The 19,082-nt window shown below is 48.5% G+C and overlaps 2 protein-coding genes across 17 annotated transcripts in view; one reads left to right on the top strand and one right to left on the bottom strand.

The window, feature by feature from the left end:
• Positions 1 to 6,289, bottom strand: RHBDD3 (rhomboid domain containing 3). 13 transcript variants are annotated; one of them, XM_027956704.2, is made up of 8 exons: positions 5,345 to 5,490; positions 4,662 to 4,816; positions 3,610 to 3,700; positions 2,844 to 3,033; positions 1,827 to 2,210; positions 792 to 954; positions 416 to 703; positions 1 to 328 (listed from the first exon to the last, which is right to left on the bottom strand). In XM_027956704.2, the coding sequence occupies exons 4-8, from the start codon at positions 2,989 to 2,991 to the stop codon at positions 151 to 153; spliced, it is 1,161 nt and encodes a 386-aa protein (XP_027812505.1). In that variant the 5' UTR covers positions 2,992 to 3,033; positions 3,610 to 3,700; positions 4,662 to 4,816; positions 5,345 to 5,490; the 3' UTR covers positions 1 to 150. The 13 variants fall into 13 exon arrangements, with proteins under 13 accessions (XP_027812505.1, XP_042090732.1, XP_027812507.1 ...); XM_042234798.1 differs by lacking the exon at positions 5,345 to 5,490 and adding an exon at positions 4,999 to 5,249 and having other exon boundaries at positions 3,616 to 3,700; XM_027956706.2 differs by lacking the exon at positions 5,345 to 5,490 and adding an exon at positions 4,999 to 5,249.
• The window catches only part of EWSR1 (EWS RNA binding protein 1), a 26,448-nt gene continuing 12,903 nt past the window's right edge, over positions 5,538 to 19,082 (top strand). For 2 of the 4 annotated variants that reach the window (XM_027956699.2, XM_027956701.2), the window contains exons 1-6: positions 5,538 to 5,605; positions 9,912 to 9,948; positions 10,088 to 10,139; positions 11,394 to 11,520; positions 16,103 to 16,289; positions 18,131 to 18,298. In XM_027956699.2, the coding sequence (XP_027812500.1) occupies positions 5,593 to 5,605; positions 9,912 to 9,948; positions 10,088 to 10,139; positions 11,394 to 11,520; positions 16,103 to 16,289; positions 18,131 to 18,298 (584 nt within the window). In that variant the 5' untranslated portion in view covers positions 5,538 to 5,592. The remainder of the gene's footprint in view (positions 5,606 to 9,911; positions 9,949 to 10,087; positions 10,140 to 11,393; positions 11,521 to 16,102; positions 16,290 to 18,130; positions 18,299 to 19,082) is intronic. The other 2 variants (XM_027956700.2, XM_027956702.2) reach the window with 1 other exon arrangement.

Genomic DNA, 19,082 nt, shown 5'->3' on the forward strand with positions numbered 1-19,082 from the left:
TGAAAAGTGAACTGGGTTTTATTCTCAACAGTACCGGGGCAGGGTGCTGGGGGGCCACCCTGGACCCCCTCCTGACTCTAGCAGACAGGGCTGGGGCTCCAACGTCCCCCTCACAGGCCGGGCTTCTTCTCACCTGAGGGCCTGTCTATGCTATGGGGGCCCAGGACCCTCAGGGTGGGTGGGCCCTTCCCTCCCCTGAGTCACCAGCGCTTCGGTGCCCACCTCCCCGCTGACCAGCAGTGCAACGGCCCCCTCCACTCGGCCCGTGGCTGCCAGAGCCACCACCGCCTGCTCCGTGGGGAAGCCCATGCGCTCCAGCTGCTGCAGCCTGCGGCGGGGGAGGGGGTGGGGAGGGAGGGTCAGGGCCGCCTCCAGCCCCCACAACAGGGCATCCCCCCCACCCACCCCACCTTACCGCAGAGAGGAGACGGAGGACTTAGGCAACCAGAGTGGGCTCTCGGGGCCCTGGGCTGGGCCTTCAAGCAGCGAGGCCTCGATCCCCTCTTGCAGCATCTGCTGGTCCAGGGCTGCCCACAGCGGGGTCCCCGGGGGGAAGCCAGGCCCAGACCAGGCCAGTCCAGCCTCTGAGGAGCCCTCCCAGAGAGGCTGCACGGGCTTCAGGCCTGGTGGGATCGAGGCTGAGCCTTCACTGAGGGGCCAGAGGCTAGGGGAGGCCATGCGGGGAGGTCCAGGGGTGGGGGGCCTGGAGGGGCAGAAGCAGAAGAAGGCTGACTGCCAGCCACCGGCACGGCTCTCACCACCGGGGCCGGTGTCCTCGGCATCACCCTCACCTCGCTCCGGGAGGATGGGTGACGGGCAGCTCAGCTGGGCCACCTGGGGCGGGGAGGAGCCGGAGCGGCCAGCACCCCGCCAGGGCCCGGCACAGGACACCCTCCTGCAGCGCCTGCAGCCGCCGCTCTGAGAGCTCCAGCCACCGGAAGGCCCCGGCAGCGTCTGCCTGCCCGGGGCAGGGCGGCTGGTCAAGGAAAACCACATGCAGCCGGGGGAGCCCAGGCCACATGCCAGGCCCCGTGCCCCGTGTGTGACAGGCATTCCCTCCTGTCTCCTCACTGTGGCCCTGCCAGAGCGGTGTTATCACCCTCATCAGGGTGGAGGCTCAGAGAGGAAAAGGGACCTGCCTGCAGCTACCCAGCCAGCAAGAGGTAGTGGCATGCCTCATCCCTAAACCCATCTCACCCCAATTCGGCTGCCCCCCACTTGCCATCCCCTGAGCCCTGTGGGCCCGCTCAGGTCTGTGACACCAGGCCCACCCCTGGGCACTGTCACAGCGAGGGCAACACGCTCCCCTCTCCAGGATCCGGCCGGGCATCCTCAGTCCTAAGCAACCCCCAGGGCCAGCCTGTGCCCACCGTTCCCTCTGACTGCAGTGTCGCCCTGAAAGGCATTAAGCCTGTGTTTAACACACCCGCACCAGGCCCGCTTCTGGGGCCAGGAGAGCCCCAGGCTCCCTTTCACCCTGGCCCTTCACCCTCTACGCTGACTGCGGGCCCGTGCTCTCCTTGTCCACCATCTCATCCTGCACGGCCCGGGTGTAGCTGCCATCTCCACTGGGATGTCCAGGCTAGGCGCCTCCCAGGGCCCCTCAGCTCCCAGGCTCTCCTTTAAACTGTAATTGGCACCTCTGTGTGGCCATGAGCCCCCAGTCCCCAGCCCAGAGCCAGAGAGAGAACACTCAGAGATGCCCCTTGGGATGCGTGTGAATGAGGGGGCCCTGACTCCTCGTGCCAGTTCCTTCCCTGGCACCCTGGGGGCCCAGCCACGGAGCCCGCACATCCACAGCAGCCCTGGGCCCCGGCAAAGGATACAGGCCAGGCCGGCGAGGAGGCCGCAGAAGAGCTGCAGGAAGGGTGGCTCGGAGCTGAGCAATGGTGTCAGGGCGAGCAGCAGCCACGGCAGGAGCCAGGGTGGCAGGGCCCCCCGGGGCCGTCGAGGGCGAGAACCCTGCCCCGCCAGCATGGCCAGGTGGACGGGCATGTACCCGCAGCCCCCGGCTGCACTGGACACCCCGAGGCCTGCCAGCAGCACGGCCAGCAGCCCGGAGGCCAGCGCGAGCAGGCCGGAGGCGTGCAGGAACCGCAGCGTGCCCAGGTGGCGCTCCTGCTGCCAGCCCGATGTGGGCAGGAGCAGCAGGCTGAGCAGCAGGCTGGGGAGGGCCGTGTGGCCCAGAGCATGTGTGAGCAGCCGGTGTGCTGGGGGAGAGAAGGGGCTTATGTGCCAGGTTAGGGGCTGTGTCCCCCGAGTCTGGCCCAGGTGTGCTGGGGCCGTCCACCAAGCCAGTCTCCCCTCCCGGGGAGCCAGAGCCTGCCCACGGCCAGCACTTTCACCCCTGGTCGAGGGGATCAAGGGCTTCCAAACACTATGGCTACCCTCCCCACTGCTACTTTAAATAGAACAAGCCAGACCCAACCCTCAGTCTTCTTAGAGCACCCAGCCATAGGAAAGTCACTTCATTTCAGTGAGCATCATTTGAGCTCCTCCAATTCTTGGGAAATAGGTGCCCAGCTCCTGCCAGTCCTCAAACCCCTAGCTCCTCCTCCCTATTTTTGGGCTTAGCTAAAAGCCTTAGTTTAAGGGAAAGCCACCAGACAGGGGAGCCATCTGAAAAGAATTCCTACTCACAGGCTCCCACCCCTGTGCTGGCCCCTCTGCCTTCCCTCCTCGGCTGTGGTTGAGCTGGGCGCGCTCCTGGCCAAGGCAGACCTTCCCCGGGGCACTGGGTCCGACGCCTGCCTGACCGCTGCAGGACGCACGTGCTCCTGCCAACTGGTCTCAGGCCCTACAGCAAATCTCCTGCCTCCAAGGCTCATGTGGCCGGCCCTCACCCTGCCTAGGGTCCAGCAGCAGCTCTGGGGCCAGGACGAGGCTGGGGCCGGCCCCCAGCAGCCACAGGGTGCTCATTAGCAGCATCAGGACAGAGGAAGCCAGAGGCAGTGCCGGGGTCGGTAGGGCAGGGGGGCCTCTGGCATGCATAACTTGGCTGAAGGTGCTCAAAGGTGGCCGTGGGACTGTGTGCTAGGGGTAAAGGAAAACAGTGACAACAGTTATTAGTGCAGCTTTTATCTGACCTCCTTTCAGCTACCAGAGCAATAGCACCATTTTTCAGAAGTAGAAACCGAGGCTGGAGAGGTTGATGCAGCAACTTGGCCACATTAGAGCTCAGAGCCTAGCTCTGTGCTCAGCCACCGCTGTCCCCTATGTGTCAAAGCGAAGAGGCCAGGCCCCGATGGGCCCTGAAAAGGTGCCCAGACTGGGGAGCACGGGGAGCAGGAAGTTGAACGGGGACGCCAGGCTCCCCAGTTTGGGGGGGATTTGTGCAGCCCCACCAGGGCAAATTGAAGGCCATCTTCTGCCTCCCTATTCCCTCTGGCTACAGACCAGCCACCTTCCTCCCGCTCCCCTCCACTGACTTAAGAGCTCCAGGTGGCCTCAGCTGCCCTTGACCGAGGGGGCGAGGCCAGCCAAAGGGCAGGCAGATTAGAGAGCAGGTGGAGCTGGAGGGCTGGAGGAGGGGCAGCTGGAGTCCACACCATGACACCGGACAGAGACATCCCCCTCCTCGAGCCCTGATCGCAGCCCCTCTGGCCCTACCCTCACTTCCACAGGAAGATTCCAGGATCCACTCTGCTTCTTCCTGTTGTCTCCTCCTCTCTGAGCAAGTTTAGAGCCTCTCCTTCCTCATCTGTAAATTGAGGATTAAGAAAATTTACTCCTTGTAGGATAAGAAAAAGGAATGGACTAGGCAGGCCCACAGCTCCTGCTGGATAAATGGCAGCCACCCTGGCCGTCTCCACCAAGGGAGAGGCCTCAACACGGAAGCAGTTGCTCCAGCCCAGCTGCCCTCAATCGTGCCAATCCCCTGCCCACGAAGCAAGGCTTTCTCTCCAGTGTTCTCCCTCCTCACATCCAGCGTGTCTTCTAAGCCCTGCTGGAATCCCCTCACTCTGGTACCCTAGCATGTCTCAGGACTCCAACTGAGCCAATGTCACAGGAGAGGAAGGGAAATCCCAGCGATAAGAGGGCTGCCTCATCTGCTCCCTTGTCAGGGGCATCCTTGGCATCAAAACCCACCGGCCACTCTCTTGCAGAAAAAAATAAAGAAAACGGCTCCGCCTGCAATGTCTTTCGCTCCATCTCTCCAACAGCAAACTCCTACTCATCCTTTGAAGCCCAGCTCAAAGCACCCCTCGCCCCCATCATTATGGAGCCTACCCTATCTAATGAGTAGCGCTTGGCCAGTTTTCTAGGCAGGTGGTCTGAGCTGGGGGAGGAGGGATCCTCCTCTCACTCACGGCCAAGTTCTCAGGGTGCTCCTAGCACACAACTCGTGCTTTGTATGTGTTCGTTGAAAAGAAAGACACTAGCTTTGTTCCAGGTCCCGCTCAAGGATTTGAATGAGCCCTGCCCTTTGCTGGACCTGGGCATCTGGCTGGGGAGATCGGGTTGAGTCCAAGAAGTCAGGCTGGTGTCAGCCTTGCGGCACTGCTATCCTCCTGCACCCTCACCATCACCCCCCTCCCCCCGGGGTACTTTAACAAGAGTAAGAGGCTTGCCCTTGGACAAACTGAACTGGGACCTGAATGCTGCAGAGCTCAATCTCTTTATCTATAAAATGGAGCTGTGCACCCTCAGACCCCGCCTACCTCTCCAGGAAACCGGAAGGACAGAATGGAAAGATAGGGACCGGAATGATTCTTCCGGGTCATGGACAGTTGGGCGGGGGTCCCGGGTGTGGGTGAGACTCAGCTTTGTGACTTTAGGAGATGTACCCAAATTCCTTGGGCCTCAGTTTCCCCTTCTGTAAAAACAAAGAGTGTTGGATGAGGGCTGATTAAAAGAGTCTTCGCAACCTCGACCGTTACTCGGCGGGGGGGGGGGCGGGCCTCTCGGCCTGGGCGCTACGTTCAGGGCCTCCCATCCACAGCCCACCGGTCTCGGCTCCCTCCCCCGCGGGCCGGGCCACGTGTCCGGGGTACTCACTGCGGAGCGCGCCCCCCGCCCCCCGAAGGCCGAGTGGGGCCCTCGGCTGGCAGTCGGTACCCTAGCTTCCCGCCGAGGCCCGAGCGCCTCGAGCCCATTCTGCTCGCCCTCCGGCGCGTGACCCCGGCCGACCGGTCGGCACGCCACCCCCTCCTCCGCCGCCCGCCGATTAGTCAGCAGTTGTTTAAGGCCCGGGTCCCTTCCCCCTAGTGTTCCCGCCGGCCCCCGTTTTCCTCCAAGGTAGTCTCTTCAGAGACGGTCCCTAGAACCAGCGGGCGTAACCATTCCCCAAACGACCCGGCGTCGACCAAAGAATCACTCCGGCTCGTCACCGAGATCCGCTCACCCGCCGCGCCCGCCCCCGCGGTGTTTTTCGGGCCGCTCATCACATCCGGGGCTCTTTAGAGAGAATTAGGACTAGAGAGGCGGGCGCGAAGGACGGGAAGCGGCGGCTCATTCCGCCGTCCCCCTCCCCCGTGGCGGGGGCCCGATGGTAGCGCCTGAGGTTGCGGGTCCCGCGCCTGCGCAGTGCGGCGTCTAGAGGACCAGCGAGAGGGAGACGGACGTTGAGAGAACGAGAAGGAAGGAGAGAAAATGGCGTCCACGGGTGAGTGTGGTGGGACTGCGGTCGCGCCGGCGACGGCAGGGACGCCCAGATTGGGGGCCGCTCGTCCTTGGGGATGGCAGGGACGACTGAGTGGGCTTTCCCGAGAAGGGTGTGAGGTACCCGCCGCGGTCCGAGAAGCTCGATGGCCGGCGTCTCCCTCCGCTCCTTCCCCTCCCCCCACCGGGCAGGCCGGCTCTGGAACCTTCCGGCGCCCCCGGCGCGCGGGGGGCTGGAGGCGGCGGGGGCGCGCGGGGCCTGCCTTGGCCTCCATTGTGTGGCGGCGGTCGGGCCCCGAGATCCGGGCCGCTCGCCACGTGGGCGGGGCCTGAGGCTTCGGGGCCCCGCGTGGGGTGGGGGGGAGAGTTCGGCCAGGCCTCGGGCCCGGCACCCCGAAACTGGAGGTGGGGCGGGCGGCGGCTCGAGGAGCGGCAGGCCCGCGTCTTTCTGACTGTCCTCACCACAACTCCATTTCCAGGCCCGCAGCCTGGGCCCAAGGCCGACGCTGCCTCTCCGGGAAGCCCGGGGTGAGGGGGGGAGAGCAAATAAACAAAAAAAGGCTTCGCGGACTTGTGAGCCGAGGGGCGCCGACCTGTGAGCCGGAGCCCCGTCGTCCTTAGAGCCGGGTCGGCTGGCACGTCGTCCAGGGCTGCCGAATTGCTCCCCTCGGCGGGTTCCAGCCCCCACGCCGAACTTCTGCCCGACTGGGCTTTAAACGGAGCGCCCCCGCCCCACGCTCCGCTTTACAACTACCCAGTCAGCTGCTGCTTAAAGTTGTTTTTTTAAACCATTATTAGTCCTTCTTTCCGCCACAAAAAGCAATTAGGCGGCTTCCCAGGGCCATTTTTCATCAAACGCGGAGGGAGGCCTGTTGTATAATGAGGCCAACCCTGTTCGCAAGGCCAGGAATCCACCACCGAAAGACATTTCTTGGCCTTTTTGATTTAGGAGAAACAAAAGGCCTCGGTCGGCGTTTGAATTATGCTTAAGTAATCGTCTCGTACGTTTATTCGCTTAGGTTAAGCCGAGAGAGGCTAGTTTATTTCGTGGTCTGACAGAAGAGAGCGGAAGGAGGCGCGGACTGGACTTTGAAAGAAAGCCTGGGGTGGGATCTGGAATTTGGTGTGTGGGGTGGTCCTTACCGCCCCGGGGTGTGTGAGAGAGTAGCCTAAACGGAGCTGCAGTTTGCAGTCCGTGCACTAACTGCGGTTGTGGATCGGGTGGGGAGATTTTTGCCTCTGGGGTTCTCCTTAGGCAGCCTGACTCCAGGCCTTGGAGGCAGTTAGAGGAGAGGGAAGATGGGAAAAGCTTTGGGTCCTTCCGAGTTTTAATCCGAAAAGGGTCCAGAATCAAGCAAGGGCAAGACAGCTTTGTGGTCTGTACACAAGCAGGTGGTAGATGCTGGCTGTTAGTGCCAGGGTACAGAGTGCCCCTGGAGGAAAGGACTCTGAAACAACCACAGTCCAAGACACCTTCCGGTGGGGAATGGTTTCCTCAGAGCCCTTTCCTCCTCCCTCTTCCCTGCAGTGTTAGGATTTTGCAAGGGGGAGTGCTGCTCTCCCTTCGCCGTGAAAGTTTGGGGAGTACACGTGTGTGTATTTAAGTGTGTGTGTGTGTGTGGACATGCCAGTTTTTCGTTCTCCTTCGCTCCAGCTCTGTGGCCTGGTGACCGCTGCGTACTGTATTAGAATTGCAGTTGTGGTTTATGTAGACATGCAGCAGGTCTGACGGGGGTCCTTTGAGGGACTCCTTAACTTATCTGGGCTTCAGTGTCCTGTCCTTCAAGATGACCGGCTTAGGCTAGACGTTTGAAGAGCTTTTTGAACCCTTAGTTTCTGATGTTACAGCTCTCACGGCGTTGTCCTGAAGTGACTTTCTTTAACTTATGATGTAGTCTGAAGCTCTAACTCTCAACAGTTCCAATCGTGACTGCCTGAAGTTTCTAAAAGCCACCACATTGGGCAATATTCTTAGCTTTTCTTCCTCCTTATTTGGCATATTTAGAAAAGTACCTAAAGTATATGTCCACTTTAGCAAAGAAACTTCCAAGTAACCACCGTGCAGACCAAGAAATAGAATATTGCTAGCACTCTGGGTTGGGAATATCCCCAAGAGGAGAACGTGGCAACCCACTGCAGTAATCTTGGCTGGAGAATCCCATGGACAGAGGAGCCTGGTGGGCTACAGTCCAAAGGGGCGCAGAGTCTAACACGACTGAAGCGACTTGGCAGAGCACTCTGGAGGCCCCCACCCATAGCCCCCTTTCTCCTCAACTTGTCCTGTGTTTTATTGTAGTCTTCAGCTACATGTTTGGGAGTTATAACAAAAAATAACTGCTAAATAATCTGACCAGTGTGTAACTATAGATTTTTGAGGCCATATAAAGGTTTTTACGCTGTAGGAAGATAAAAGTTCTCGTGAAGCACATTTACTACCTCCCCTAGCCCAACAGTGTGGGGCTAAATAAATCAGCTGGTTTCCCATTGATGTGAGATCATTCGTTGTTCCTCATCAGCTTTGCCAGTTGTATGTTTTACATAACTGTTGTTGTGTAAAAGTTCTCCTGCAAACATTGAACTTACATGTCAGTGATATGGAACCATTCCTCACACACAAGCCTCAGTACAATGTAGGTTGAAATATTTGATTTTTGGTGTTTCATTGGTATGTTTATTTTTTAACTAAAACGTGAAAGAGGTGATTTGAATTTTTATATGTCACATACAGAGCTGAGATTGTCTTGAACAAATCGATTTACTCATTATACATAGCCTTTGGTGGTTGATTTGATAATGTTGATGATTCAGGGTTCTGAGTTAAGGGTGTAGAGGAAGGAAAGTGGTCAAGTTATGTGTAGAGGTGAAAAATGAGCCAAGTTAAAGAGATGGATTCAGCAGAATGCTCTAGGGGCAGGCCAGGTGAACTGTGAATCAGGCTTCTGTTGGAGTGAGGTTAGAAACCCCCTCTGTGAAGAGCTGTCAGCTTTTGCTTTCAGATAAGGCACTGCTTTCTGATTGGAAAGGAAGGGCCCTTTGGTCTGCCTTAATGGCGGTACGGTCTTCTGACGTATTAATAGAATAAGACAGTAGTTCTTAGGGAGAGCAGAGAATTGGGCAGGATTTTTTTAAAGTATATGAATGTTTACTTCAGTAGTGCCATGAAAGCTTCTTAACAGTTTTATTTTCTGTTTTCACTATTTTTAGACACTTCAGTGGACCAGAGGGGTTTTTTCTTTTAAGTCCCCTTTTTGTGCATTTGTAAATTTTTTTCAAAAGAAGAATATTTATTTGGCTGTGCTGGGTCTTAGTTGCGGCACATTGAATCTTCATAGTGGCATGCAAACTTCTCTGTGGTTGTGGTGCACAGGCTTAGCCACCCTGTGCATGTGGGATCTTAGTTCCCAGACCAGGGACCGAACCCATGTCCTATGTTCCCAAAGGCAGATTCCTAACCACTGGACAAATTTCTCATGAAAAGAAAAATTGTAGGAAGGTTTACTTAGGACAGGGGAAGAAAAATAGTGTGTTCTTAAGGTGAAATCACTTAAGTTTTAAAAGATGGTTTTACCTAAAACCAAGCTATTCAACCAAAAGATTAAATGCTTTCTCCTCTGCCAATTATAGGTCTTCAGTGGGATTTGTAACACGGTAGTTTTTAAATTATAGCTATAACCCCTCATAGGGTTAGCAAACCCTTTAGAACCCTGGTTTGCAGGATAACATGTATCATTTTCTGCCATTTCTTTTCAGCCTTCCTAGGGAATTATGGGCGGTCTAACTTGTTTAAGTGAGGGAGTGATTTTTTTTTTTTTAAACTAGGTTTTGAGGAGATGTAGCTACTGATACAGCCATTCCAGTATTGTAGTGTTATATTCCAGTATTGAAATTGTTGTTGTCTTCCAGTATTGTTACGTTGTTGTGTGCCTCCTGAGGGTAAAATTTGGGGCCCTATTACATTTATCTCGTCTCCTGTTGATTTTAGGATGATGATCATATATTTGAAATGACAGCCAGTGGGTTAAGGGAGGCTTTGTAGTCATGGGAACATGCAAAGTATCTGCCAAATCAGCTGATCTTGACCTCATTAGCTAGCACTTTGTTCAAATTTTCTGAATTTAACTGGCTTAGACTTATTTTTTGGTTTGGTGTTGAGAGAGAAGAGATACTCGTTTGGACCTGTGTTGTCCTGTAGGTCTTCCCAGTACGGTATTTAAACATTCATCTTCCTGCTGCCTGGATTCCTTCCCTCCTTTTTCTTTCCTCCTTGTAAATTCTGGCTTCACACTATTTTCTTTTCTTGTTTTCTCTAGATTATAGTACATACAGCCAAGCTGCAGCCCAGCAGGGGTAAGTCAGATTTTTACAAGTGTACTTTGGGTGTGATTGGTTGCTTTTTTAGAGTACAGAGCCTCCTCTAATTGTAGAGAATTTAGTAATGGAATTTGGCTGTTCTGTATTCAGTTCTTGCATTCAATTTCTCTTACAGCTACAGCGCTTATACCGCCCAGCCCACTCAAGGATATGCACAGACTACCCAGGTAATTTTTAAGATAATTATATGTGGCTGCATCCCCAAGTAAACTTATTTCCATCAGCCATTAAAACAATAGCTAGCATGAATCTTTTTCAAAAATTAAGTAATGGAAAAGTATAATGTGTTTGAAATCATAAAATGCACAGATATTTAAACTTTCACAGTGGGAGTGCTTTTGTAATGAAACCATCCTCAAACTGGGAGTTGCTAGTTCTCCTTTCCTTTCTAGTATTATTTCTCAAGTTAGGTGTTTTGCTCCATGCTTGTTCCTTCTGCATATTTTGTGTTTGTTTATTTAACTTAATTGTACAGCAGTTTTACAGAGGAAGGTGATAATATGGCATATTGCAGATAAAAAATTGCAGTGCATAGATATTACACCATTCGCCAGTGGTTGCACAGTGAATGATGGGTCAGCTCTGTATGGCTCCCTAGCTATAGGGCTTCTGGGCTCTTTCTAGTACATGAGCCTGTTTTAAAATCTAGGCCAAAAGATACTAGAAATTAGCCACCTAGTGTTCTCAAGATCACCTCAAATTCTGAAATAGTCTGTGGCATAAAAGAATACTAATAGCTTTGTTGTGGAAAGATTCTAGGCCAGGCAGAATGTGATGTCTCTAGCAGATCTTACATAACTGGCTGTTCAAATCTAGAATGTGATCTTAACTGATATCTGAAGGAACAGCTCATACCTTGCCAGGTTTTAAGTATTATTGATGTCCAAGTTCAAAATTCAGCACTCATGCTTTACTAATCTAAAGGAGACATGTAGTATTCCTCATTTTCTTTGAAGTGGTGTGACAATTTGTAAATCTTTGTCCGATGCTGAAAATCAGTTTTCAAAATTGTCTGACAGGTTTTAGCCCCATTTTCATTTTTTTTCTCTTTTCATTTTGTTTATCTAGCATTTGTTTCTATTTGCTAAAACTGCTACACTGGGTGCTAGCAATTATACATCTTTTCCCTCATTATGCATCATTTGAGGGCATCTTGTTAATTTCTTGTATCATTAAATTGAGATTTTTACCTATTTAACTCAGGAACTTTTTTATAGTTTAGGAAAATACAAGTGGATTAGATAAGGGGAAACAAGCATTCATGATATTGTGATCTCTTGTCTTTTTTTTTTTAATCTTTTTATTAAAAAGCATTTTTTAAATTTTGATTTTCCAATTTAGGAACTTAGAAGTAAGTTAGTCCATTTTATTGCTAAAATGCTAGATTCATATATGAAGTTCTTGAATTCTTTTTCTTGGAGCAGGCATATGGGCAGCAAAGTTATGGAACCTATGGACAGCCCACTGATGTCAGCTATACCCAGGCTCAGACCACTGCAACCTATGGGCAGACCGCCTATGCAACTTCTTATGGACAGCCTCCCACTGGTAAGACCCTGGGAGACTTTGGGGCCACGTTACCTAGGGTGTTTGCTAAGGAACTTGTTAGTTGTGCTCTTGGGTATATATTCTAGTTGATACCTTGGCATCTGGGAATCCTTTATTCTTAGGAGGAGCTGGGTTTTTTGTTTTGTTTTTCCTTTTCCTTACATTCTCCTTGAAGGGTCTCTAACAGAATGTGGGTGGGGTAAATTCCAAAGGAAAAAAGAATTTTTTTTTATGTATCTTATACAGTGTATTAAATAATCTCACAACAAAATGGAGAATATATAAAAGATTGTGCTAATGCTAATACTGGGTAAGAATGAGCCTTCTTAAACCGAGCTGCTTAAAAATCGCACTGATTTTCGGATCTGTTTGCTTCATCTGATAGTGTGCCCTCTACTTTTTGTTTTGTGCTTTCCACAGTAGAAGGGACCAGTACAGGTTTGACTATCCTGCTCATTCTTGCATGGGAAATGCTTTCCATCTTGTCTAACCCTGTAATGTTAACCCTTTAGGTGTTTTCATTTGTTTAACCCTCAAACTTTTTAACATCACACACAACAAGGTTGCTAATGGAAAATTGCTTCAGGTCCCATTTGCAGATCCATGTCCTTTTTCTTTATGTGATTTTGGGAAAGATTTTGCTTTGTTTTATTTTACATTATTTTGTGTCAAGCCTTAATAATAGTTGTTCACCTTCTCAGAGGTACTTCAGATGACTACTTCCCAGCTGATTTTCCTCTGTTCCCTCAAGGATAGGTTGCATGATTAGATTTATTTAGAGGAACAGATTGCCATCCTGCATGTATTATGTTTGTCTGTTGGTTGGTTTCCAGTCCAGACATGTTTTATTTTCCTTTTAAGTATTAATGATATTATTTTAATCCATAGTATGTTTTAAATATATATGTAACAGCATTTCAGGGAGCAAAAAAATAAAAAATGAACTATTTTAAGAATTAGAATAAATTATATCCTAATACTGGGGTTGAAAGTAGAGTGTGTGAAAACTGTACAATAACTTTTTAATGTTTAACACTGTGTAACATTTCAGGAGCCCTACCTTTTCCCCACCCACCCTCTCCTGTCATTATTACTGTAAGAGAATATTACTTTGCAAACTATCTTCAGTCCCCAAGTTATATATGGTCTACCAGAGCTGATAGGGAGAAACTCGCCTATGATTTATTTCATTGTGTGACTGTGTTATGGATTTGATGGGAAGTATTTCCTAGTCTACCTAATGCATATCATTGAATAGGATGGGAAGTGTTTAAACTTTCCGTGGGTGTTGGCAACTATAGAAAAACCTGGAACTGAAATTTTGCAGTTTGTATTTTTAACACAGAATTTTGAAATTGTGAGATGAACTTTACATATTCAAGCTATTACATTTTTAATGAGATGTAATTGACATACATGACATTAGTTTCAAGTGTACAACAAAATGACTCATTGTGAGTATTGTGAATTGATCGCCACCAGTCTAGTTAGCCGGAGAAGGCAATGGCACCCCACTCCAGTACTCTTGCCTGGAAAATCCCATGGATGGAGGAGCCTGGTGGGCTGCAGTCCATGGGGTCGCAACAGTCGGACCTGACTGAGCAACTTCACTTTCACTTTTCACTTCCATGCGTTGGAGAAAGAAATGGCAACCCACTCCAGTGTTCTTGCCTGGAGAATCCCAGGGACAGGGGGAGCCTGGTGGGCTGCCGTCTATGGGGTTGCACAAAGTCGGACACGACTGAAGCGACTTAGCAGTAGCAGCAGTAGCAATCTAGTTAGCATGAATCACCACACGTCATCCTTCCCCGCCGCCGCCCCCCCCACACACACACATACACACACATCATCCTTTTGATGAGAACTTTCAAGATCGTCTCTCCACAGCTTCTAAGTATATAATACAGTATTGTCAGCTATGGTCACTATACTGCACTTTACTTCCCCATGACGGATTTTTTACAACTAGATGTTTTTAGCTACCTTTAACTCATTTTAAAAGCAAGTGTCATTTGAAGTTAAATAGTACAGCCTTTGGAGTCTCTAAATCATTTCATAAGAACATGATCAAGTCATTTGTAGGAAATACAGTTTCTAGGTTCTGTAGAGCTATGTATTAACTTTGTAGTTTATGGAAGACCTTTCATATCTCCCCTAATTCACCCATCAACTTTTGGAGTGTAGGAACTAAAATTAAACCTGGTGAGCAAATTGAGGCTGAACCAAACCAAATAGGACCCCAACAGTAGTAGGTATGTTCACGCAAGCTGAGCACTCTTTCACTCACCTCATTCTGCCTTTGCACATAAAAGCACAAAAAACTGGATAATTACTGGAAGAAGTATATAAAAAGACTCTTTTCTAGAATATTTTAAAATAAAACTTCATGAGGAGGAGCTATATAAATCTCAGCTTATTAATTGAAGTGGAAATATTAGACTTTAGATTGTATTGAAGTTGAACAAAAATTCTGGTGGTTTGTGTGATGTTTCTTACTCTCTTTTTTCTTAAATTCATCACCACGTGGTAGATATGTTGTCTTTTTGATATTGGTCATTTTTATTGTCATTTTGTTCTATTAATTTTTGCTCGTTTTGCTTGGCTGCTTGTGTGGGTATTACAAATTAATTAGATTATTAATCTGATGTCTATTACTGTAATTTTCAGGGGGTCTGTTGCTGGATGTTTTTGTGACATGAGTTATTGCCCTTAACAGTTTTTGTTGTTTTTTAATTGTTGTCCTTATAAATCTTAAAAATGGCTTGTCATGGAGAGGGGAAAAATCTGTGTAGGAGTAATAGGGTAGGTGGAATTAGATTCCAGTTAAATTTTAAATAAAGGAGTGCTTTATATGGTTGACATTAGGATTCTGCAAAGAAATTTTAAATTAAATAAACAGTTCAGATGAATAACATGCCAACTCAAAAAACCTCTAGTGCTTGGGACTCCTGTTTTGTGAAGTGTGCTTTCATGTATGTCTCAACCCGACATATTTGAGAAGGCAGTTACTGTCTTTGCATATAATTAATTTCAGAATTGCCCTGAAATGTTTGAAGTGGAGAAGAAAGTATTCTGTGCTACAGATTGGTGACATTTTAGATTGCATAGAGGGAAACTGATTTTATTTATTTATTTATTTATTTTGGCTAGTAAGTTCTGTGTAGAGTGAGGACACTGTTATAACTGAAGTTTGTTATGAGTACTGAAACTTTTTTGCTTTATTGAGATTTGGATTTTTCTTCGATGGACATAAATGCTGAGTACTAGACTTGACTCTTTTGCATGGCTGACTGCTTGTTGAATAGGAATAAGGATTGCCAAGCATCAGGAAAGATTATGACACCTCTTCTAGGAAAGGGACTCAAGTTAGAAACTGCAGGTTTGGGGGTAGTCATGTTCCAAGCCCAAATTGCAGACGGAAGGGCATGGACTTCAGGAATTCCCTGGTGGTCCAGTGGTTAGGACGTGGGGCTCTCACTCCCTGGTTGGGGAACTAAGGACCCTGCAGCCTGCACAGTGCAGCAAAAAGGAAGAGGAAGGATGAGGACCCCACCTGGTGTGGCAAAGGCAGGAACTAGAGAGAGACCCTAGCTTGGTCTCTGCACACCTCCAAGGACAGGTGTGTAACACTTGGTTAGGGAAATAGCAGAGAGGCTACAAAGTCCACCTCCAGTATTGCTTAGCAGGAAAAATACTCATTTGCTCATGGTAGGTAAATAAGAGAGAAATGGTGTGGATAACTTGATGACTACTAGCATCTCAAATGGTTTATGTGAAATGTAACATTAATTTTCAGTGTGTATTTTGGGAGTATTAAGGTTATTTATCAAAAAGTTAAAAAGGAAAACCTTTATTGGTCATACGTACGTAAGCAAATATAATTTGTAGTATGTCTTTATTACTAATGTAATGCTGGTAACTGGCATTTTCTTAGTAGTTTATTACCTGAAACATAATTAGTGGTTCTTAAAGAGTGTTTAATCAGTTGTTAACATCTCACTGAAAATTAAACACATCTTCTCCACAATTTCCAGTTTCCTTAGACTTGAACTGCCCATAATGCTTGGAGCTGAAAGCGAATAATTCCAAATGATAGGTTTTAATGCTAAACTTGTACCTGGATCCTTATTTTGCAGCTACTTTATGTCTTTTACCTCCCTTCCTGGGGCATTTTATTCCGGTTTGTAGAGATTTGGGGTATACTTAGGTAGTTAGTTGAAAAACTTGTTTAAGAAGGCCTGCTTGCAAAGCCAGTATAGAATTTGTGTCCCCTATTGAATCCCTTAAAGGTGGGGGCAAAGGGAGCCCTTTTTTCTATATCAGCATTTTCTGTGGCCTGCTCTCTCTTCCTTTCTGTTTGGTGTTGTTTAGAGCAAAAGAGACAGTGCTTTGCTGAAAACTGAGTGTTACCAAAGAACGTAGGCTTTAAATACTGGTTTGTTGCTACTTTTACTGAAGGGGAGATATTTAAAGGGGCCAAATATCATAATATTTGAAAGTGATTTATAATTTGTTCTATTAATGAGTGTCCAGGCAGATCCCTGAGGAGCCAGAAATCTGACGTAGCTCTCCTTTGTTCCAGGATATTCAACTCCAGCTGCCCCTCAGGCGTACAGTCAGCCTGTCCAGGGGTACGGCACTGGCGCTTACGACACCACCACTGCCACGGTTACGACCACCCAGGCCTCCTATGCAGCTCAGCCTGCATATGGTACTCAGCCTGCCTACCCAGCTTATGGACAGCAGCCAGCAGCCACCGCGCCCGCAAGGTAAGGCCCCCTCGCCTGCTTCTAGCGCTGGGGCCTTGGGCGTTCAGAAATGAGAGCACACCCGCCCCTTTGAGAGCACCCTTGACTTGGTTCTTTTGCAAAGCTCACTCAGATCTGCTCGGGTGTCAGCTGTTCTTCACCCAGCACAGTCACACCAGAAGTGTTACTCATCTTTAAGAGGATGAGTGGTGCCATCCTGGGGCCAGAATAAGGAATGTCACTGAGTGGGTTGTTTGCTTTCAGTAGAATGGGCATTTTGATATGGGGAGGTATTGTATTTACTTTGCTAAACCCAGATGAAAATAGAAGGTGGTTTCCTCACAACAGAACAACTGATGGACTTAAAGTCTGATGCTTTTACCTTTGGTTTTATTGACCCTGTAAATGGGTCATAGCTTTCTCTTTGGGAAAAAGACTGTAGTTCTCAGTTGGGGGTGGGTTGGTTGTAGAATCATGTATTTCAAGAAACAGTCACATGATCCAGTTGTCAGTTAAGGCTGTATCCATGTCCAGAGTCAGACATGGGTGACATGGATTTCTGTATTGTGTACTGGCTTGGTAATCTAAGCACCACAGACAAGTATGAATTCTTAACTGGGCGCCCTGCTATAGGGCAGATATTTGGGCAAACAGTTCGTACTCCATGACTGATAAGCAAGTAAACAATATTAATTATTAACAGAAGATTTCAGGTCTTTGCTTTAGACAGTGCACTTAGGTGGCTTCTGCATACAGTCTTGAAGGAACATTGAATTCTGGTTTGAAAGAAGACTTTAGGGAGTAAACACGAGATCAACTTGTAACCTAGACTTTTTGTCTGCTGTAGAGGTAAGAAATTAGCTCTGGCAAACACTCATGAGAGTACTTCTAAAATGCACAGTGAGTAATCAGAGCTACTGAGTAGTTTGCATCTTTTAGACAGTCTTCAGTGGTTAGTGTAAAGCGGTTCCCCTAGGGGCCCAATTCAGTTGACTTAGAATGTTCTCAGAGTTTGAGGTCCCATTTGATGCTCCATTGCAACAGTGTATCTAATCCATGGTGGGGTGGGGGGTGGGGTGGGCAGGTATATGTTAGTCTTTGAATAAGTCATCCTTTTTGGTGTCTTAATTTTTCAATCCCTCACACTTTATAACAGTAATCTGTTTCCTGATCACTGATAGCTACTCACTTTTCCCTCAGAGAGAGGGCTTGTGAACTGTTGCAGCTCTTTGGAGAAAGCAGTACTTCCACATCCTCCCTGGTCTGCCTGCTGCTTCTTGGGCTTTGCTTAAAATAGCAGGCACTCCACTCTGCTACAGCCCTGTTACAGACTGTGGGGTTGAGGGAGAATAGAAACCTCTTTGGTTTTTTTCCCCTTGGGATTAAGATTGGGTTTCATCACTTCACAAGGATATTTCCCGGTTCATCTGGAGCATGAGAGGATGCCATAGACTTACATGAATGTTATTTAGCCCAGAATTTGCATTATTGTTAAAGTTTCTTGTTTGTCTTTAATAGTCCTTATTGAGAAAAGGCATTTTCTTCCTGAACAAACCACTTCCCATCCCAGATCAGTTAAATGGGCACCACAGAGTATTGTAATTGCTTCTATAGCTGCTGAAATGAGACGAAAGGAGCGTGCTGATGTCTCTCCCGTGGATGTGATTAAGACTCTTCCATCCTTAGTGTTCTCTTCCAGCAGGGACCGTTGGACCAACATTGGGTTTTGATGGAGTTCACTTTACAACTGTATTTATTTCCAAGCTCAATCCTAACATTGTTTATTGCTCATAGATTATAGAGTTCTTACTCAAGAGTTTGGTGTTAAGAGAAAAGTCTCACTTGTTTATTTCTCCTTTTAGACCGCAGGATGGTAACAAACCCGCTGAGACTAGTCAACCTCAGTCTAGCACAGGGGGTTACAACCAGCCCAGCCTAGGATACGGACAGAGTAACTACAGTTATCCCCAGGTACCTGGGAGCTACCCCATGCAGCCAGTCTCGGCACCACCATCCTATCCTCCTACCAGGTCAGTCTTTTCTTGCTTGCTCTTGTGGCCAGTGAGCTAGTGGAATAAGAGAGCAGATTTTTTGCAGGCTGTTGACCAGCTTGCTTTTGCTTCCTCAGGTGAACTGTGTTGCCTCACTCCCAGGGATAAGCCTGACCACATATTCTACATTAAAACCTCAGTCAAAAAACACTTCTAAATATCAGTACATTTTTACCACTTTTTTTTTTTTTTTAATTTATTCAGATGAGAAACAGTGGCATGAAAGCAGATAAAGAGAACCATGGAAGTCACATTTTCCAGGTGCAGTTGAGATGGGTCAAGTTGCAGGGCATTATTTTTTCAAAAAAAAGTTTACCGTAATCATTTTATGTTTAACTTAAAGATCCATTCTCACACCAGTCTTGATGGCTAGGCCAAGGCCTTTCTTTTTGGCTTAAAGAGTTCATCGTTCTGCCTTTTGTCTTAATTAGCCGCACCAGCAACTAGTGTCCGGTTTTGGTTTCTTTAAAGTAGAGGAAAAACAGGTTGTCTCAGATTTATTTTTTTGTTGCGTTTTCAAATGAACTGTCTGAATTGTGTCCTCTAGTGTTAACTTGGTTTTGATAGAATTAACATTGCCCCTTTTTGTATTCATTTCATTGGCTTATGTATAAGCAAGCACAGCTGACTGGTAAGTGTCTCTGTACAGCTTGGAGTAGAAGGGGGCAGGGTTCGAGCAGTTCCTCCCAAGGGCCCACCCACACCTGTCACGTTGAGAGCACTGAATCTGGCAAGTGGAATAGGTGCGCTTGGTGTGAAGAGA

Source organism: Ovis aries, chromosome 17 (genome assembly GCF_016772045.2).
Source record: "Ovis aries strain OAR_USU_Benz2616 breed Rambouillet chromosome 17, ARS-UI_Ramb_v3.0, whole genome shotgun sequence".
Classification (NCBI taxonomy): Eukaryota; Metazoa; Chordata; class Mammalia; order Artiodactyla; family Bovidae; genus Ovis; species Ovis aries.

Bases quoted from the DNA above. Each gene is read 5' to 3' on its own strand.
- RHBDD3 (XM_060401296.1), bottom strand. From the start codon at position 2,991: ATGCATGCCAGAGGCCCCCCTGCCCTACCGACCCCGGCACTGCCTCTG. The intron at 2,211-2,843 runs GTGAGGGCCGGC...TCTCTCCCCCAG, and splicing joins GCTGCTGGACCCTAGGCAGG to CACACCGGCTGCTCACACAT. The intron at 955-1,826 runs GTATCCTTTGCC...CCGGGCAGGCAG, and splicing joins CCTCCTCGCCGGCCTGGCCT to ACGCTGCCGGGGCCTTCCGG.